Consider the following 22,931-nt stretch of genomic DNA (forward strand, 5'->3'; position numbering starts at 1 on the left):
CTACTACTACTACTACTACACACACACACACACACACACACACACACACACACACACACACACACACACATATCTCATCGAACATATTTGAGTGTGTGCGTGACGTAGATGTGTCGGGTAGTCCGTATTGAAGTGGAGTGGCAAGTCAATAACCCCGAGCTTCCGAGCGGCGGTGCACTCGAAGGGCTGTCAGTCGAACCGAAACTCTCCTGGCTTTACGACGTTATCGTCCGTGTGCATTTAGCGTTGGTCAGCGATATGCGACGGCCACTGTTTCCGGTGTTAAAGAAAGTGCACTTTGGCCCGTGCTACGCGCTCGTTGCCACGAGCACGACGCGATTAACGATCTGCAATGAAAAGCGCTTCTGTCGCGGAAACGCTTGTTGAGCAAGCGCTTTTTTCTACTATCGCACGGTTAGATCTTTGTATTAAATCCTATTATTTTTTTATATTGTTGTAGCCGTTGATTTGTTATCATTTAATATGTAAGTAACAATTTAATCGTTTTTGCAGTTCAACTTTAATTGTGGTTTAATAAAAATAAAGTCTTGAACTTTTTTAAACTTTATTTTATGATTTATTTTAGCATACATTGTAATATTTTGACAATATTACACTTTTATTAAGTTTTCTCTTTAATTTTGATAATATTTATTGCTTTAAGCTTCAATATGAATTGATATACCAAACACATTATTAAAAAGTAACAGAAATAAAAAAAGTGTATTTAAAAAAAATTGGACATCATATCCGGTCTTATCCTATTTAATTTATTATCGCTTAGCTTTATATTAAAAGTGTTTGCAGTCTTCTGCAGTATAAATGTTTGTGAGCTCAAAATAATCTTGTTTCTTCTCGATTAGATTATACTAAAATCCGATATACGGCTAAAGTTCGATACAATCGTTACACTTAATATTTCGTGACGCTGTAAGTCTGCCGAAGTCGATAACAAGATTTATCAAGACGTAGGATAATGCTTCTTGATCTTTTGAGCCCGGTTTACTGTACCTTCTTGGAAATAAATGGTTTATACTGGCTTCGTTGACTCGCTTCATCCGGCAACTTAATTAATCACTTGCGCACTATGCGTCCGCTCTCATGGTGATACTGGGAAAGGGGCATGCACCGCAATACACATGCCATTGTTCTGTTTTCTGGCCTGCTAGGAACGCGATAATTAGTTGGCTAGGACTGGTCGTTCGGCTGCTTGTTCAGTTGCCGCGCAAACAGCTGCGGAACAATCTCTGGTGTTCGATAGGATTTAATGATGAAGCAAGACCGCAATCCCATTCGTGATCTCTCGGCCATGCATATTTGTTTCACGATGTGTGATGGTAACGCGGTCAAGTTAATCTACGTTCTCTCACATTCTTCTTTTTTCATGAATTGAATGATAAATCTTTAAGTCTGAATTTAATAAAGTCTGAAATTTTCATAAAGTTTAGTTCTAAATAAGCGTAATAATCGTAGATATATTATAAAAGATTTTAGAATGATATTTAATTAAAAATAGGTTACATTTATTGTTTTTTTGTTTTTTATTTTTACAATTAGTCTATATCATTAATTCTTTGATTTAAATTAGATAAAATGAACATTATGATCACTTTTTCATTGTACGAAAGTCTTTTTTTTATTTTTACTTTAAAAAAAATATTTCTTTATCAATGTTTAGAGACTTTGTTAAAAAGAGAATTAAAATAAGAATAACTTAAATTATTGTACTCAAATTTTTATAGAATTTCTTGTATAATTTCCATAACGACAGGCAATATTATTTGAAACATTATTCATTCTCGGCATACTTGTTTTAAAAAGAACAAAAAGTATATTTTTTTTACACATTCTCGTGTTTGAGATATAGTAAATACTTTCCGCTCGAGGATTGAAGGAAAAAGAAGCGTCGTTAAATTATATCTCCGCTGTTTCCTAGTGTTTAATTTTAAGAAGCAAGAAAATCCCGACGCTTTTGTGATATTTCGTGCTTATACGATTCATTCCTATGTGTGAGCTTTACACTTTATAAGTTGATAGCAGAGCTCAGTGATGATGTCGGTTTTATACAACAGATTCAATATAAATGTTTGCCAGTACTTTTTTTTGCGTATTTAATTTTATGAGATTATTTGAGAATGTAGTTTTATCTAAAATTCAGGATTTCAAGACACATTAAATATGTACTATATATTATTATATTTCTAAATATTATTATATATAATATTCTTAGTTTTATACTCTCAATTAATTGTATATGCTACTAGATTGTTAATAAACTAAACTTTTGGTTTTAATATACAAAAACGATTTTTATATATAAATTTATTTACAGACAACGATAATTATTTCTCAAAAAATGAACCTCATTATGATCAATAATTGGCCGTTCGCCACTAGTCTGTTAATTGTCAAATTTCATCTCAATACTATTTCCTTAGATTCCTTAGAGGTTCCTTAGATGCGAAGAACTCACGACAAGCGGCCTCAATTTGCTCAACAATTTCAGACGACGAACCGTCGTCCTCGCAAGAAATGTTTTATTGAGCGAAGCAAGTCGTAGTCAAACAGTAGATCAAGATTGTATGCCGGATAGGAATGCAGCTTCGATGTCGTCTAGATGTCTAGAATGATACCGAGACCAAATCCGACGGTTTGCGGATGACAAATGATTACTGAACTTTATTTTGAGCCTTTATTCTGAGTTTTTATTTTGAGAAATAATTGTCATTCAAATAATATTTTTGAGGTTTCCACGGATACTTTCTATATAAAGATTATGCGTTTCGCAGGTTTTCTTTGTCATTCAGATAATTTTACTATGTTTCTTATAATGATATTGTTTGTAACATTATGTTATTTGTTCGTTACTTGCTCTTTTTGCACTCAAAAATATATCTTATTTTAAGTGCATAAATTTTTGTAGATTTTAAGCAGCATTGTGAACAGATTAGAACCTATTAACTATTCATTGCTTTTATTAACTTTCGTCCATCGTATTAATATTATCAATGTAAAAGATGACACATATATGAGTAACGCTCTTTAAAGCTTTTTCCTCCGTAGAATCGGAGCTTTTGTGAAGCTTAAAAAGGATGCCTATATAGGTGAGAGCGTATTGAAAAGTCGAGAAACCAATTCGAACGACATAGATCCAAAGCTACCTCTGGTATTGAGTATCTATTCAATCGGTCTCCACGGATCTGATTTCCGTTTATTACCACGTTGCTCGAGCAGTATCACATCTTCAGTTAAGCGAAAAATCGAAGCGGATATAAAAGTAAAAACAATTTCACGGCTGTATTTCATCTTGAAAATTTGATATATATATATACACGTATTAATATATTAATATTGCAAATAAATTGGTTTTTTTTACATATTGCTAGTCTATTGTTCTTTCTCTCAATCGTACTTTTTATAATTTTTATATGTATACTATATATATTGAGCTCCTCTGTATTTTCTTAAAATATACGCTCTACAATTCTTTGATTAAAAATATATATAATTTATATATATTTTACTGCGTATTATTTATTTTCTAATTATATTAAATAATTAATTTTCTGATTAAATTTAATAATGTATAAGTAAAATAACGTAGTATATGTACATAGACAAATATTATTCTTTATACAAAAATATAAATAAGGAATTATGAATATCGTAATAATTTGGAAAAGATATTGATTAGACAATACGTTGATTAGACAATGCATTGCAGCTTCAGAAATATGTCTTTCACGCGGGAATTTTCACGAATAGACAACAAAACTGATGCATTGTGCACTAGTGGAGAGGAGCGGAATTCCATTGACATATTTCCGTTGCAGGAATTTGACGTAACACTTTCAATAATTTTCGTAGTGTGTGAGTGAGTGAAATACAAAATGAACGTGACGCTGATTTTAATTCAAGAAATTGACAAAAATCGCGCATCGCTGTTTAATTATTATGAATTGATAGAATTATTCATATTATCTTCTCTCACGGAATAAAAATATAATCACAAAAAGTAACGATTGATTAATAGTATTATTGTTTTATGATTACACTTTTATCTCAAAAGGATAAATCATAAGACTCTTTCGCGCGTGTGTATGAAATATAATTTTTAAATAAACTATTTTATGATGTGAATTGTAATAATGGGAACGTCAAGTTATTTTCGGATATAGTTTGATGCTATTACAAAGTTGATTAGAACAGACATAATTAGAAGTCAAATTTTGATTACTTTAAAATCGTTATAAGATTTCTTCGATCTAACGTAATTTCGATTATTTATGGTCAAATTCGCAATACATATATATATATATAGATGAATAATAAATAGAAGATTTCGTAAATGATTCTCGTCGCTTTTTTTCTATGCAGTGAATGTGAAAAATTTTACTTAATCACAGATGTTTTCCACAAGTTTATTTTGTTTGCATTTTTATGAGAAATAAAAATCTGCATATTATTTACTTTATGATTTTATAATCAAATTATTCATATTTATATAAAATAATTTAAATGCACAATTAATTTTATTGTACATTTAATTTTATCATGTAAATAATGTACAACTTTCTCAGAATCAATATGATTTCCCTGCAATTGATATACTCGTATTAATATAATATTATACATATATTTAAGGTGTACGAATAGTTCGAATTTGAATTGAATAAAATCGAATCCAGGAAGATTATCAAATAAATTCAAAATTTTGAATCATCGTGGTTCGATTTCGAATTCTATTTTATTTGCTTTATTTTAGTATAAATCCAGAAAAATTTAATTCAAATTTAATTTTAAAATAAAAAAGATTCGATTCGATCTCATAAAATATTTGATTCGCACACCTCTATTATATATATATTTATTTCTAGATAGAAAAAGACTTGGCTATATGAACATTTTTAAAGAGATTAATTTCAAGATAGCTCAAAACAAATTTAAGATTGTAGTTACGCGCTTGTGTATATATGTGTGCGATTCGTAAAAATTATGACATAAATCACGCATTCTTCCATTCTCAAATATCTTTCTCCTACTATCGTGCAACCAATTGTCAATTTTTCTCTACGTCGTAGAACTCGCACCCTATCAATAAGATCGCTCTCTCGAAGAGATTTGCCAGCGGCGAGCGATGGATGGAACACGATGGATGATAAATATAGGGCGGCGTCGAGAATAGGGGGACGTGTATAAAGCACTGAAAAATTGACACCACCCTGCTGAGGTAACGAGCGATCTCTACGAAGTATATAACGTCAGTCGTTAGGAGATTTCGTCCTTTCACCCCTCACTTTGCTTATCCTCTTACGTTCCCTCGTCTCATCGGATCTTCTTACCATCTCTCGTAACATCTCTCCTAATCGCACATGCCTCATACCCTCTTCATTTTATTGTAAGTACGTGAGAGATTAGCGAATTAGCCGCGTGCAAATCATTACTGATCAAAGCCTACAAGAAGCGTCTCCGGCTATAGGGACCATAATCGTCTTTCTCTCGAGAAGAAACTTACTTCCCATCATAATATTCGTGTCTTTTGTAAATGCATGAACGAGCAAGCGAGAGAGAAGGAGACAGAGACGCATAATTAATCATGCAAAAAAGTTAATTTCAAGTTATCTCTACTATCATGATATTGAATTATAAAATAGAAAAGCTAAAATTAAAAGAGGTTTATTATAAGGTCGGTGATTTTTCTCGTTACAAGAAACAATTCTTCATCCTGTTGCTTTATCAATACACAATGGTGGAAGCTCGTAACAAAAAACTTTCTCATTCACGCGATCATTATTGACAGCGAGAAGTAGTCTGCCTGTCTGCAATAAGAATCCAGATACTCAGGCAAGATCTTTATTAACTTTCCAGTTGGATCAACACGTAAACTATTTTTCCGTATCTGGCGTGCTGCATGGATAAGATAAAACTCCAGGTGGGATAAAACCACTTTCAATTTTCCCTTAATACCGCGAATAGAGTCTCGTGTATCTCGAATTACAGGCAAAGGCAGAGTGTGATTGCCACTGGAGTCTCAGTAGTAAAGGAAAATCATTTCACGCTCCACTTGTCCTGCTGCTTTCCTCCTTACTAAGGATAGATCGTTTTGCGTCTCGTTAGCATCCTATTCTACATAGAAATACTTTACTGTGATGTTAACTGTTTACCGTATTCATGTATCAGTATATTTTTTAATGTCAAACGCTGACAAATTCTGACAATATTTTTTGACATCTGGTCAAGTTCTACAGCTTTTAATATTGAGACAACATTAAATATGAAGAAAAGATTTATCTTACTATATAAATTTATCTTTGTATATGGAGAATCAGTCTTTTTCAAGTAGAATATTTTGGAATCATCCTGCACTGAAAAGAAGGTTTGATAATAGCTATCAAAAATTGGATGAAATAATTCCGAATGTTCGATTAATATAGTATATGTATAACTTAAAATAATTTTACTTTTCTAAATATTTAGTAAACATTATTGAACGATAATATAACTAATTGTTTGGTATTTACTAAATATTTGAAAAAGTAAAATTATTTTTTATTATATTAATCGAACATTGATTGAAATTACTTTATATCCAGTTTGATAGCTATTACTCTTTTTTCAATTTGTTTGTATAACGTGTTAATTACTTCCAAAATTAAAACGCTAATGTCATTATCGCTCAAAAAAGATTACTTCGGATCTCTTTTGATTTTTCTTTGATCCTACGTCTCTTAATGCTGGATATAAATGATACGCTTCGCGTATCTCGAAGAGCGTCGCGTGAAGACGACGCAGTAACCCGAACTAGTAAAGGAAAATCATTTCACGCCCGACTTGGCGGTTCCTGTCCTAGCGGGAGTAGTCGATCGTTTCGCGTCTCGTTAGCATCTCATCCATCGCCCGTGTCTGCCTGCCTGTCGACCGCTGGCGGGCGAAATTTCGCAACGTGCCGTGCTGTTCCATTCCCTCGGGCACACTCCTCTCTCTTCTCTCTTTCTCTGCCGCCTCCTCTCCCATTCTCATCCATTCATGATCCATCGAGAGAATTCGAGATTTCCTCCGAAGAAATGCGTGCGAAACTAGCACGACGAGACGTTTCGCAGCGTATAAAAAGCACGTTGGCTATGAATTTGTCAATGATAATAAAACCGGGCTTCTTCATCACTAAATGTCGATTGAGATTGTGTGTCGTACGAATGCGACATTTTTATTGCCGAATCAAATGCGCTCGGATGCTTATATTTATTTATCATCTTTATAAAATTTTTTTCAAAATACAAGTTACGAGATGTTCTGAAATATAACGGTGCAATGAAACGCAGCGAAAAATCCTCTGTTGCATAATTTTAATTAACAGTTTTGCGTTTCGCGAAAAATTATAGAAACATTTCTAATTCTTCATCATTACGCAATTGCAATCATAGTAGTCTTATTAAAATTGAATCTTTTCTTCAGACGGTAATATTGAAAGTTTTAACATACTATTTTTATTTTTTGCATAAAAATGGTCTTTTTTATAATGAAAAATATTTATTTATATGGTCATGCATATATCTTATAAATTTTATTGCATAATGGTGTCTAATTATTTATAGATTTATTCTATTTATTTTTCTCATCTTTCTTTATTCATCTTTATTAATCCTTTGATGGGACGTATATGTTCCATCTTTTTATTCTTAGTTCATATTTGTTATCTATTTTGCAGTTTGTATGCGTATGAGTACTTTTTAGACTCTTAGGGATCTAAATCATGCAACTTTCATGAAAAATTATGTTAATTTATTCATTTGCAATTTTATTATAAACAATTAATGTAAAAAAACTCGTTTTTTCAGAATAAATTCTTATGTGAGGTGCTAAAGTTCTGAACATTTTTATGCGTGTACTCCATATCTGAAACTATAATATATATTTTTTTCAGAATTTTCTGCTTGTTAGTTTTTCCGAAAAAAAATTTCGGAAATTTTGGAAAATAGATCTTTTATAAGTCTATTTATTATTTATTATTTATTTTATAATTCTGACATAAGAATCGTAATCAGCGATCCCGAAAATTCATAGATGACCTATGATTTCAATAATTTGTTTCGAAGAAAAATGTGCCCTTTAAAGGATTAATCCTATTGATCTGTTCAATTTTATGATTATGTATCGTTTGAGTTAAAAAGTTACAAAAGTTACAAAATAAAAAAATTTTACAAAAAAAGATCTTACATAACAGATGAAATTATTAAATATTAGAGATAAAAGTTTTTAAATAAAATATTAGTAAGAAAATAAATTTTGAATTAAACAGTTTTAAATAGACAGCAGACTTAAATGTAAGTTTTATTTGATTTCTATTAGTGATATCATCTGTGATATTTTTACACACTAAAGTCTGATATTTTTAAGATTTGAAACATGTACGGCGATGTTTCATAGTCGAGAGGCTGTCGCGGAACTTATACGTCGATACATAAGTTCAGAATTTATTCACGATCCTTCGATATACTTCGCGGAAAGTATCCTCGCAAAGTAATTCGTGTTGAGGCAAAAGATAATTTAGTACTTGTTTTAAGTCAGGTACGATGAACATTTTCCTCAGATATAATAGGGAACTCTGCGTTGGACTTTTATCGTGCGCGCGTTAAAGCGACGAAGTTAGCCTCGAGCCGATAGAGCTGGCAATCTCTGCTTTATAAGAAGCAACATTTCTTTCGTATGCCTTCCTCGCTGGGATATTTGCATTTTAAAAGAATCCTTCCCTATCCCATTCAGCCAACATGCTCGAGAGAAACCCTCGAGAGAAAAATTCGAAACTGTCAAGCTCGATGTCAGACTACCCCTCATGTCAGTTCACTGTAATTTGTGGCGCCTGTAATAAAATTTCGACAAGTCTACCAACGAAAGTCGATCCAATCGTCAACTTTCATTGTGAAAAAATAATATGAGCTATACAAGGGAAAAAACAAGTGTCGGTTTATCTCAATAAATGAATTGTAATTAATAGGGATTTTATCGCGGTAGAACGCGCAATTAATAGAAAACAAGAACAAGATTTTAACTCTTAACTTTTGCGCCGTTAGCTAAAGAAGTTTTGGGTTACCTTCGTAGTATCTTTCTTTGAAAAATTGAATTTTAAATGATAGAAAATACGACACTTTAAAAAAATTCACTTAATATTTTTTCTAGATTTATTATTACAAAAAATATTTTCTATTTAGCCATGATCATTTCTGTTTTGCTTTGCAAATTGATCATTTTTTAAAGTTTCGAACACAAACAAATAATTTTTTAATCGCTATATGCTACATTTAACAATAAATTTATTAACAATAAATAAGACAGAATAAATGTGAATATTTAAGTGAATTTATTTATTCTATTATAAATGATACATAAGAATGACAATGCTAAATAACTTTATATATTCGTTTCTGATGATCTCCAAACAAAAATATGAATTGTAGGTAGGATAATAGGATTCATAGATCGGGAAAATACAATGTATTTACCAGTTTTGCATAAACTGTTCAAAGAATTTGCAAGCGCCCGCTTTCGGTTGTTCAAAGAATTTGCAAGCGCTCGCTTTCCATATCAAAGGAGTACAGATACTGTAGGTACCAATTTTGCATACAACCACGTCCGATCGCTCGCGGGCGCCCCATGTTCGTAATGAAACATTAGACGGTCCTTTTGTACCTGTGCTTCCATTAGCTTTATATCAATTAGCGGATCGTATAAAAGTTAATTGGCGTTTCAAGGGCGGAAGAATTTTTTCGGTTCCTCATTCATGCCACCATTTGCGAAAGTCTGATGTTCATGGCCGCGGGCAAGAGACAAGAAAAGGGTGACTAAGTAGCCCAATAACGATAGGGCTTTGCGTTTCATAGCTCATGGTCGGAAGCCAGCTGTTGTGAGAGGAATTTCAGGCCGTCTCGGGCCGAGGGAATGCTCAAAGACCGTAGAACGGCAAAGTGAAATATGGCGAATTTGCCTTGGAAATTATTGCGATAAGTCTGAGTGGCACTTAGGGGTTCCAATTACACACGAGGACGTTATCGCAACACGCGATGAAATCCAAGTTTGGACGTATCACTAGTCATTGTATGGAGCATCGTTATTCTCGGTGCTTCCGTTGTTGTCGAATCTGACGATCGGCAGATTCTCGAAGATATATCTCAATGATAATGCGACGGATGCATGAAAGGAACGTGGAAACGACAGTTTGACGAGATCCGCGAATATCGTATCAGCAACGAAGCTTATTCGCAACGCGAACATTGAATATCGAAAAAAAATATATATATTTTGTTACATTGACAATCTGAAGAATGAATAGATAGATTTGGAAAGCTATATCGCAAGTAAATTTGTAATTTGACCTAGAAATTTCATCATCGTAACAAATTTAATTGTAACATGCAATAATTCACGTCTCAGAGTTCAGAGAAAGCTGAGAATTAAATCCTTAATATACGTAAATAGCTCAAATTATGGATAAACTTGTGAATGAAGCTGGTCTTATTTATATTTTATTTCTCTTACTGAAATATGCAATTCTCTTTCTTTCTCCATAATCCATTTCTTCTAATACGATGACATCTACTTATTAATTATGCAAACAGATTGCTTGCAACTGCAACATCACACTAGAATATCGTTGATATATTCTCGAGTTAATCATTGTCAGTTTAATATATTAGAAGATAACTTTGGAATTGAGAAATGATAAACTTCACGAAAAGAGTCGTGAAGATTCCATCAAATAGTTAGTTTGTGTCAAGAAGCTTTATACATTTTTTCAATTTTTGCGTTTGTAAGTGAATATGTGAATTTTCTTGATATTTAACAATTACGTGAGTCCAATTAAATTAAAATCCTTATTAATTTCGTGAATGTAAAAATATTGAATATATTGTATAAAATATTAGGATAAAAATAATAAATTAGATTGTAATGACAGATCGCTGGACTTTCATCAGCAAACGATGTATCAATGATGCTGACCAAGATCCATTACTGAATTTTTCGTACGCGAACACTTGACTTTAAAGCTTAGCGTTCCGAGCGCAATCGGATACGTGACACATCCCGATTAATGTAGACAAAAAGGAGATTCTGTGCTATGGGAACTCGTTTTCCTTCGAGTATTCACTGTTCGAGTATGTGCACCTGTTGCGCATTTGTTGCGCACGGCGAAACGCAACGGATTATTCTTTTTGGCGGCGCGTATCACCGCGTCAAACATCAAGCATTCGTATGCAAACGCATTTCACTTGCGTGCAATGACTTCTAAGACGTACTGCTACGAAATTCGGCATTTAACTTATGTTGATAGTGCGCGTTCTTAACTACCCCTATTATGTTTCATGCCTTTCTTACAAATACGACTGAATAGACAAAATCATGAATCAACTAATTATAAAATCAATTTCAATAACGATGACTTAAATATCATAAGATTTTCTGTATATAAAATTTGTATAAATTATACATTTTATTTTAAAAAATGATGATAATTTAATTTTTATTTTATTTAGCGGAATTTACAGTTAAAATAGAATTAATTTGATATACTTTCATGAATATAAACACAATATAAAAGAAAATTTTTATTTTTATTAATATGATAGATTAATATGATATATATATATATATATATATATATATATGTGTGTATTAAATAAAATTAATATTTTACAAAATATTTTATAAAATTGACAAACAATACCATTTTATTATTGTTACTATTATTTTTATTATGTTATCATAGTTCATTTGAAAAAGAAGATATGCATTAAATATAGTTGAATATATAAACAATATTCATATATTTTATATTAAAATAATGCAATAAATATATATAGTATATGATTCATAAAACAAATATAAATAAAAATATTTAGAAAACCAAATTCAATATTGATTTTAATATCTACTATTTTTAGGAAAGCTGAAATATTCGTTATTGCAAATAAAAAATATATATATCAATTATTATTTTCATTTGAGTTGTTATGTGATTTCGGAAATCTAATTAATTAATAATAAGATTGGAAATAGACCGTCTATGTTAGATACATTACTTTAAATACGAAGCGCCATTACGGCCTGAATGTTAAGATGTTGAACTATTATATATATTCAAATGAATTGATTTCAGAAATTATAATTGCATGCCAATATGATTGTCGGATTTTCAACGCAATTAATCTGAAATATTAATAATCTCCCCAAATTTCCCAAATTTAATCTTAAAAAATTTTTCGTAATAAATTTATTACAGTTTTTTAAAATTAAATTTGGAAAATTTGGGAGGATCATTAATATTTCAGATTAATTGCGTTGAAAGTCCGACAACCATGGCACGCAATTATAATTTCTGAAATTAATTTATTTAAATGAATATATATATATATATATAATAGTTCAACATCTTAACATTCAGACTGTAGTGGCGCTTCGTATTTAAAGTAATGTATCTAATTAATTAACTAATCAATTAATTTAATAGTACATTACAGGTCATATGATTTTACGCGAAAAAATGTTCAAACAAAAATATGTTGGCTTGGGCATAAAAATGATCTTATTTACAATTATATAAAATATGATTTTTTTAAATATTATATAAGGAGCTAATTTAGAAATTAATCTTTTTTATGATTTTCATTAAATATATTATAAATATTTATAGAAACATTATTAAGCATCATGATTTCGTTTTGCTATGTATCTGGTTTATTAAGGCTTGATCTTTTAAATAAGCTATCGATGGTTAAGAACGAGCGATCATTTACACTCTTCCACGCCAAGAAGCATTGACGACGTAATATACCGAAAGTGTACCGTCAGCACAGATTAATGGTAGGTCCTAAATGTTTTCGGCGGTATGAGTGAACATTCACCCAACTGGGAAACGTCACGCGCACAGAAAGCCGGAACGAGGATAGCCTATGATTCGAGATTCTCCTACGATCCGCAAAAAGTGAGTAACTGAAGGAAGGAGCTAATCTTTCCGCACCAAATACAGCGCCGACGAAGAGAATCTCGTGGACGGTGAAAAGTCGATTGAACGCAGTGATGCGTGCGAGCTTGATTCTACGGGAAGTTTTTCTCCGAAGAAATGGCAGGAAATCTTAGGTATTTATCGGTCGTTTCTCTTCGTAACACGTGTGCGATTGTTTTGTCAAATATGATTATATTTTCCAACATAATATGTCTAATTAAACGAAATATCAGATGACATTCTTAGGTGAAAAAAAATGTCTTTAATTACTATGATTCTCTGATATAACGAAACAGATTTATTTTCGGTAAAATTGAAATGAAACTTCTGAATACTAAAAATATTACAGAATTTATTACAGAAAACTATTTCATTTATTTATCTCCGCTGACTGTTTTTCTGAAAAGGCGATAAAACTAACACTGTATAACACTGTCGGAGATATATATATATATATATATTTTATCAGAAATATAAAATAGAAAATAGAATCTTTTAATGACTTTAATCGCTCGAAATGATGTTACGCTGCAAAATATGGAGGCTATTACTCCGAACGTGTAAAGTCGGTGGACGGTTAGTCGCGAGAATGTGCATTACGCTCGTTTCGCCAGTCATAACGACAATGTAAAATGCGATTTCAGTTCTCCTAAATAAAAGCTTGCGCAAAGTTTTACGATCCTCAATGGGCACTCGAAGCACATCGACTCTTCGGCTTATTGACAGTGCTCATTGTCAGTAAGCCGGATACTTATCAACGGAGATATGGGCTAGACGCATGATCGATTAATTATTGGGAATAGATCTCCGCGTTTGATTGGATTGCTTGCATTGATTTATTCCATTTGTATTTGCTCTCTTAAGAGAAAAGTTTATGAGTCGCGATGTTCGATGAATTTACTGGCGTGATTTTATCGTAATTTTGATCTGCTGAAACTTAGTAGACTTTAATGGTGTGATTACGTTTTCGATGAAACTGGAGAAACTGCATTGATTGTGAAATCAATGCAATTTAGCTTTTCATCATTTTTATATGCTTGTTTTATATTTATTTCCGTGTGTTTTCTTATCAGCAATACAAGAAAAATGTTCATTGAATTTTTTGTAAACAATTATTAGGTGAGGTTACTTTTCTTATTCATACATAGCCATTGAACGAAATCTGTGAAACGAAAAATCGTGTTTAATAATTGTCCGTTATTGCGTTGTTCATTATTGCATTGGAAAAGTATTTGAGAGAGAAGACGGGTCGTTAAGGCGTAAACGCTGCGGCGTTTAAACGACTTTCAAAAACATTCCACTCTTCTCGCGGAGGCGAAATTACCGAGACTTGCTCTGAATATTTAACGTTTCCTTCGAGTTTCTTGGATACCGGAGAGAGGTGGCGTCTCGAGACAGACATACCTTCCGTCTCGGCATGCGCCAGTATTGCTACGCGCATTTAAGAACTCCCTTGTCCCGCGTTGATTCCTTCATTACTAGAAAGTGAAGTCTTTCTTCCTTAATCTTCAAGTTATTTTCTCTAAGGAGAGCATCGTCCCTTCAGTAATTAAATCAAATTTCGAAAGAATTCGCGCTCGCGGCTCTTCTACACACCAATACACAACTTTAAAATATTTTTCAATCTTTAATGCTTGCATGTAACAAGTATTTGTGTACCGCGCGAGTATACTTTAATATACTGTGTTAAAGAATTTTCTTTTGCCATTCTATTATTTATTATTACTTCTTTTTGCGTAAAGAAAGAATAGAATTACGTTTTCTTTGCTTAAAGAAAGAACATTAAAGATATCTTATTTAAATTGTATTATTTTATGTTATTTTAATTAGGTATGCACATATAGTGAAGTTAGACTATTATAATTTAATTATTAGCGTTATTATAATAATGTTTTGTATTGCATATTATGATTGTTTCCTAATTAAAGGATTAAATGAGTACAGATATATGTTTCGGAAATAATAATTAAAGTTTATCAATTTTAATTAAATTATAACCATAATGATGTCATTCTAATGTCATCTAATACTATCTGTGTACAACATAATTATACGATGTACGCAAAACAAATATATCAATAATTAAATCAGAAGAATTTTTATAAAATGTTAAATTCTTTTTATAAAATGTAACATGATTATTTGCTGCTGTAAATATAACAACACAAACAATTTTATTGCGGGCAACACGTTGTAGTGTTATTGTAAAATCTTTATGCACGGATAATATGTTTGTAAACGATAAACGCAGTATCGTATCATATACCAAGCAGTTTGTGTACTTTCCTTACACATAACTTTCTTTTTCAAAGCAGACGAAGGGCGTGCTCTCGATATTATGAAATTTTACGAACTCTACAGAGCAAACTGGAATTCTCTTGGGGCATATATGGCGCCATATGCTGCGAATGCGTTTCCATCTGCGTCTTGGGAATGTTTTTGGCGTTATGTTTCCGTATTAACACCTGCTGTGAACTTCTTCGTTCCTCTCCGTCCGTCCATTCGAAGCGTTCCTGGTATGAGTTTCAATGTGACTCGTACATTTTCTAAATTCACCATGGCGTTGGGCGTAACCCATGACGACCTAAGGAAAATTTCTTACTAAGACCCTATTCAGAAGTCTCTTTTATAGTGATGGCCAATGTGCAATGTTGAATCTTTGGAAGCTTTCCAAGATTATGAATTACGCGATTATTTCTTGAAAATTCAAGCGCATCATGTCAACTAGAAAATTTTCAAAAGTCACCTTTAACTTCTGAGCATAAATAATAATTTACCATAGTTTTATAGCTTAGACATCTCACAATTAAATTGTGAAATTTATATCTTAGAGTCGACTTGCATTAAATCGAATTCAGACTTATAGATAGATTACAGATAGATAAACTATTATAGATAGATTTTAATGTTAAAGTTTAATTGTATACTTCTTTCACTTTCAACTGTAACTGACTTATTGGAGAGGAAATGCTACTAATTCGATGCAATTCGATAGATTTTATTACTGCTATCGTAAAAAGATTTAATTACGTAATTCAGATCAATGCGAACATTGTTGGATCAAATGCTACTTAAGCTTTTTTCTTCTCATATTTTTATTTTAAACGGTCCATATGTTCAACCTTCGAACGTGTTGGGAAAGGATTAAACCCTTTTCACCTCGATTCGAGCGAGCAAAAATATCTCTGTCCATGCTAATACCCGCTTGCGCGATATTTTGCTGCCCCCAATCTAAACCTTTAATCTTTATTAGTGAAATAAGTAAAACATAGCTAACAAACTTAACTACTAACTTACGGGATACAAACACGGAAACAAATACAATAACGTTGTACGTTATTTTATCAAAATCTTGAATTGTACTTATTTAATTTTTTTTCAAAAAGATTATAATTTTTCATGGTTTTATTGCTAAAATATCAGTAGCATTAGCAATATTCGATGAAAATAACAATTCTCTTAAAAAAAAATTATACTGTATTACATACCGTGAAAATATAATTTAAACGCCATTTATTTTTTTTCGTTCTAATAGAGAGATTATATTCATATGTAACAATGTATTTCACATTTCGAGATATTAAATTCCACATTAATATGATAATTAAGATATCTAATATCATATTAAACATAAACAATCTAATATCGTATTAAAAATTTATGCGGATACATGAGGAACGAAATACCATACTTTATATTACGAAGAGAATTTCATATTTTCAGTAAGATCCGATTTTACAATCTTTCAACGCCCATGGAGCATCATACGTTCGTAGGGAAACATATAACCGTATTCGTAGAACGGCGCGAGGACCTTTCTTCCCTCCAAACTTTTTTCTTTTCTCGATTCGCGATCGCGTTACATGGTTCTGGAATCTTTCCAAGGAGCCGGCTCCGCGATTTTTAGAGCGAAGATTGAGACGAAAAGTATATGCAAAGTATCTTTGGATTTTCTGAGATTTTTGATACGTTTTTTGGGACTTCTTGTTACCGTTGAGGTACAATATGGACTTGATACAATCTTCTCATTATTATGTGAAGAATTTTTTCAAAGTTATATCATTTCAAGTGAGGCGTATCTATTATTGCTTTAACAAAAATGTTTTAAATAACATGTATGATAATATGTAAGATTTCAATAAAAAAAGCTACAAAAAAAACTTTTTACTTCTTAAGAAAACTTCCAATATTATAAGAACAATTAAACTCATTTAGAATAATTGTGGTTATATTTTCCAATGCTATAAAGTTCGATAATCTCAAAATCCCAGCAAGTACCAACTAACAATAACTTAACTGTTAGTACAATTTCCAATTCAACAATATAACTGTTACATACAATAAGTGTTATATTACAGTTACATTATTAAGTAGGAAATTATAACAGTTGTATTATGTTTGCTGGATTATTAACAAATCATACATATTACTGACTTTCCTTATTATGCAATTAGTTTAATCTGAAAAGTAATACATTAATAAAGGATAAATAAAATAATAATATATGACAGTGAATAGAAATAAAAATATAATTTATGCATTATAGAAAAAAATAGAGAGATAGAGAAAAAGTATACATCAATAAAAGATGCTCATTACATTGTAATGGACTAAACTTCCAATAATACTGTGGAATCAACAAGTATTGAATTCATTTCATTTTTATTGTTGCTCACTCGACGTTTCTGACTTTCTAGATTGTTAATATCATGTAACATAAAAAACTTAAAGTAAGATAAAAAAAATCTAAATAAAAAAAATTTTTATATTTACTAGCTATTATCGCATATGTAAAAAAAAAACTCTAGTAAAGGACATAAAATTATATAAAATATAAGAATATAATGTATCTCAATGTACTTGTTATTAATTTTATATATTTAGTTAACAAATTGAAAAAGAACATAGCTTCGGCCATATTATTAAATCTCATAGTATTATTAAATTTTCCGTCATGCCTGCGCCATTTTACTCGGTGCTGCAGGTGCTGCCTGCGCTATATTTTATTACATTAAATCATACTGGAGATACAATTACAATTTCTGTCTTTAGAAAGCTTTGCACGTTTCCTCTTATTCAGCGACCTATTTCGAGAACGTCCCTACCATCCGTCTTGGCAAGGCCGACAGTACGAGAAAATTTAATGAACGTGACTAGATCTTATCGAAGCGCGGCGGGAGTATGGCGAAGAAGTCAACTTGGAACTGGGAGAGATTGGCAGCGCGCACCGTGTCGCCAGTTTATATAAGACGACACATTGACTTTACAAATTTTCTCGCGCCGAAAAGCAATCCACTGTAGTTTGCCTTATTCTTTTACATTTCCATCGAATAAGAATTACTTACTACGTTACTCTTGTAATTTAACTTTTGGATAAATCGTTACAACTTTCCTCGAAGCATCGTTCAAGTTCACATTCTTCCATCGTAGGTTTAAACAGCGTTAAATAGCTTTTCGGTTTTCTCTCCCTACAGGATTACAATTTACTACCGATCTTAATGGACGATAAACCAGCAATCTGTGGTACAGAAGAGCTTGCAAAAAATCGAAACGGATATATACAACGAGTCCCAAATGAATAGAGCGCGGACGGAAAACGGGTTAAGTTATAACCGAATTTACTGACGTCTACTTTAGAGTGTTTACGCCTCTCACGAGAATACCACGGATACTGGACGATTTGCATCGTTAGATTTTAATTACGCATAAGTTCCGGACGCATTTAAGAGTCGAGGGTAGAGCGAAAAAGGAAGGGGAGAAAAACGGGATAAAAACCCGAGTTTCAAGTACATTAAAGCATCTCGCTGGTTTCCTAGGAGATTCGACGTAGACAAACGGCCGGATTACTTCTCTCACGAAGCGAAAAGCGCGGCCGGATAGAACGGTGAGTTACTCTTTTTTTTTTTGTTTTCAAAGCCGACTCCGAGTTGCCAGCCAGGGCTTAATCAGTTGTTAGCCCAACCTAGCCAATTGAAAGTTGGTGAAAATTAAAGAGAGCTTCAAGGGACGATATCCGAGCTAATCTCTCAAGGGACTCGCGATTCGCGCCGGCGATTAAACCGTGTCGCAAAATGAGAAAAGGAGTCGTACCGGGAAGTTACGCTTTCGTATCGACGATGTCGTAAAAGCCAGTGCGCAGCGTGTAATGTCGCTCTGTAAATTGCGGCTCTCATATGTTGTACTTTCTGCCTCTCGCTGCGTCGCAGTGTCGCGTAAAAAGTCCGCCGTACGAACGACTTTAATTTACGTCCACGAGCAACGATAGCACGTCTGAGACTAAAAACTATTCCACGCGTGCATTTGATAAATCTGATTAAATGCAACATTGCACTCGACTGTAAATTGCTCGCCTGAGACGTTAACGCTGCATCTCATCCTACATGCTTGTAATATATACTTTATGATAGCCATGTCGCTAGGAAGCGACAACAAAGTTGCTTGATTATAAAATGATTGCGGGAAGATTTTGTTATTTATTATTATTTTGTTATTTTTCATACTTTAAATAAATGCAAATATAAAATACTTTTCTACAGAATAATTTCTATTTCTATGGCTTACTGTGTTCGCCGCAATAGAATTTTCATTATTATGATAAAAAAAACACGGTGTATTATTATTACACGAAAAGAGAACAGTTTTGTTGAAACATTTAAAAATTTAGCTAGATACAGATATGAAAGATACTAGATGAAAATAATTTTGTTTGAACTCATCAAAAGAGTTATGTAAAATATTTAAATTGATTGCTAGAATGTTAAAACTTTTTACTTTTGTACCTTTGTCATTTGTATCTATTATCATCGACGTTACACATAACTATTTTGATGATCCAACAAAATTATTTTGGGATCTGTATGTAGCTTTTTTAAATTAAATTTTAAATTTTAAATTTAAAAAAAATTTTTAATATTTCAATAAAATCGTTCTTTCTATATATGTAATATATAGTTAAATATGATTTTATTTCACACATAACACAAATTGTGCATTTTTTACTTTACGTTTGTAATCTAAATTTTTACTATTCAAAATTTTATTTTTTATAAGAGTTTTAAAAAATTTCGATAGCAGTGTCGACCAGCAGTGACCATCATGGCAATTAAACGCGTTCTGTTTCAGAAATTTTCGAATATTATCAAATCGTTTCTTTTGCACGCCGCAATAACTACTCGCGTTCATCCCGATTTTTCAGTGTTACGAGGTCACTAATTGAAGCGGTTACTGCATGGTTCCTTGTTACAGAGGCACCTCGTGGGACGTATCTGCTGATAGATGGCCGCCGGCTAGATCCCGGAAACCAGTTTGTGCCGGTGAAGGAGGGCTCGGAGCTCACTCTCGAGTGCGCGGCCGAAGGTGGAAACCCACCGCCCATCCTGGCGTGGGGCATGACCTTGTCTCAAGCCACTTTAGACGGTCCGGAACAACCGCCAGACAACCTCACTGTATTGCCCTCAACATCCGGCAGACGCAGCGGGGCTCACCTAAAGGTCTTGAGGGGACATCACAACGCCACTATCGTTTGTGTCGCGCGCCACATTACGCTGATGATACCAATGAATGCCAGCATTCTGCTTGACGTCCAATGTGAGTATCGACAATACGAATTGCATTAACTGTATTACGTTCACAAAATAATCTTTAATGCGAAAACGACGAACGCAATTCATCTTTTATTTATCTTTTTTTAAAACTAAATAAATTTAAAAGAGTGATGTTTTTCTTTAATAAAATATTGAAATTATCGTTTCTTGTTACTCTTTAATTTTTATTGAATTTCGTAGTAGTGGTACTTTGAGTGATTTTTATCAAAATAAATTGACTAAAGATCAATCGAAAATGAAGTTTTGTTATCTGTTTATTTCTCTGAAAAGATTTTTTTTTATTTTTAGTTTAAAATATCTATATAATTAAACTTCTCTGAAAACTCACAACAAACCGGTACGGCAGAATACAAAAATAACAGAAAATAATCAGCAGTTATCATACATATGCATGAGCTTAAATTGCGTTTTGAGATAGAGCCAGTGTGAAATAATTCTACCACAGGTCGTTTTTACTCAGGAATTGACGGGCACAAGAGCCAGTGAAATTTCTGTGATATTAAACCTAGTTGCGCGCCATCGTGCCGGAAATGAGTAACAAGTAATGTGTGTTGAGGGCGGTAGACGAGTTGTGTGCCCATCGAAACTGAAATATAAACTTAATTAAGTCTGAATCCAGCGGCACTTGCGACTTGTTTTAAGTGAGCTCGTGAACTGGGAAGAAACGACTCTCGTGTTGTATTTGAAGTGCGACGACCGTATTACAAGAGCCTGCGTAGAAAGAGATTGCGGTGTCGGCGGTTGGGGGAAGTCTCGGGGTGAGTGACTTCAGGGGTGACGCCGTGTATTATGCGACGTGGGAGTAGTTTATTTTGCGTCGTTGCGCCTCTTTCGCCACTCTCGCTTCCAGCAGTCGCGGTCGGAAAGTCTCCCCCGATTCGCTCTCTTCGTCGCCCCTACTTTGGGGAGTGGCCCAAGTCACCGAAAGAAGCTTCTCCAACCGGTTTCGAGGCAAACTCCGAGGGATTAACGGGAGTTCCGCAGCGCGGACAAAAACTGGTAGAAACGTGCGAGCGCGCGCTCGCACCATCCCTGCGCTCTTTTTACCGCACATCGCCTCTTCGGGCGTTTAGGGGAGGCTCGTCGAGGCGAGACCGCGAAGATATATCACCTGAAACTGGTTTCCTCCGCCTTCTCTTCTTCTTCAAGGGAGAACTTCTCGGTCATCTCGTTTTCGCTCCTATGAGATACAGTAGAGTGTATTCGCGATTCTCGTTCTCGATCAGTTTCCCAAATTAAAAGTAAATAAGGAGTGATTTTTTTAGATATCTAGTTTTATGTTAAAAGGAAATACATCATACGTGGAAAATACAACATTATGTTGGAAAATGAAAATTCCGAATAACTCAGTAGTATAATTCTTGAAAAAATAATTCAGTAATTCTTGGATCATTATGACGAAGCTACAGTCTTATAAGAAAAGAAACATTACTTTAATTTCAATAATAAATTAGAAATGTCTGCATTCAGGACTGACGAACAAATGTTTTGTTATGAGCCACAATTTGGGAAACTCTGCTCCAGATTATACGAATTCCGCCGTTGCGGACAGTTCTTCTTTGTGGTGAGTGCAAGGAGAGCCCATTGTACGCCGACATTACTTCGCTCTTTTAATCCTTTCACGCCTGTCCAAACGCGTCGTCCGGCGGCCCGAGGTTGAACGAGCTTTTCGAGAACTTACTCCACGGAGGAGAAAGTTTGCTGCGAGTCGTTTAACCGCTGGGGAAAAAGACAGCAAGGATATCCGAGACATGTGAATTTTCCGTCGGGAATTTTCAAGGACACCGCCGATTGATCGCGTGATTAATGTTGCCGTCTTGTAATGAACCTCGAATGCTCTTGGGAATGATACTTATCTAACAAACTAGATAGATAACTAAAATTTATTTCACGTTTATCGTGGAGTATCAGATTTTTCGGAAAATATAATATAAAGATGAAAACATAAATGGATGAAAAAAAAAAATAATGCGCATTTTCAATTTGTTTAATATTCATCACAATTTTTCTCCTCGTAATATTTTCTTCAACTTGATTTGAGAATTTTCGCGTTCGTCATCGAATTTGCGGTGCGGATATCTAATTTTAAAGACGATACGGGTGTGAGCAGTCGGGCTGAAACGTCTCGAGGATGCAAATTTTCTAGACGAACAGCTTGCACGCTTGGCGTCTTAGACGGAAGAGAAAATGCGGGTGCCTTACGGATGATATCGTACAGATCGGCTGTACGTCTTTCTTCTCTCTCTCTCTCTCTNTCTCTCTCNCTTCTNTNTCTNTNTCTCTNTCTNTCTNTCTCTCTCGTACTNTCTNTNTNTNTNTNTNTNTNTNTNTCT

General features: G+C 33.2%; 1 protein-coding gene across 1 annotated transcript in view; it reads left to right on the forward strand.

The window, feature by feature from the left end:
- Positions 1-22,931, forward strand: part of LOC105618890 (irregular chiasm C-roughest protein) — a 238,432-nt gene that overhangs the window by 101,555 nt on the left and 113,946 nt on the right. Inside the window, exon 5 of the mRNA XM_012200421.1 lies at positions 20,240-20,581. Coding sequence (XP_012055811.1) covers positions 20,240-20,581 — 342 coding nt within the window. The remainder of the gene's footprint in view (positions 1-20,239; positions 20,582-22,931) is intronic.

The sequence above is a fragment of the Atta cephalotes genome, assembly GCF_000143395.1.
Source record: "Atta cephalotes unplaced genomic scaffold scaffold00018, whole genome shotgun sequence".
Taxonomy (NCBI): domain Eukaryota; kingdom Metazoa; phylum Arthropoda; class Insecta; order Hymenoptera; family Formicidae; genus Atta; species Atta cephalotes.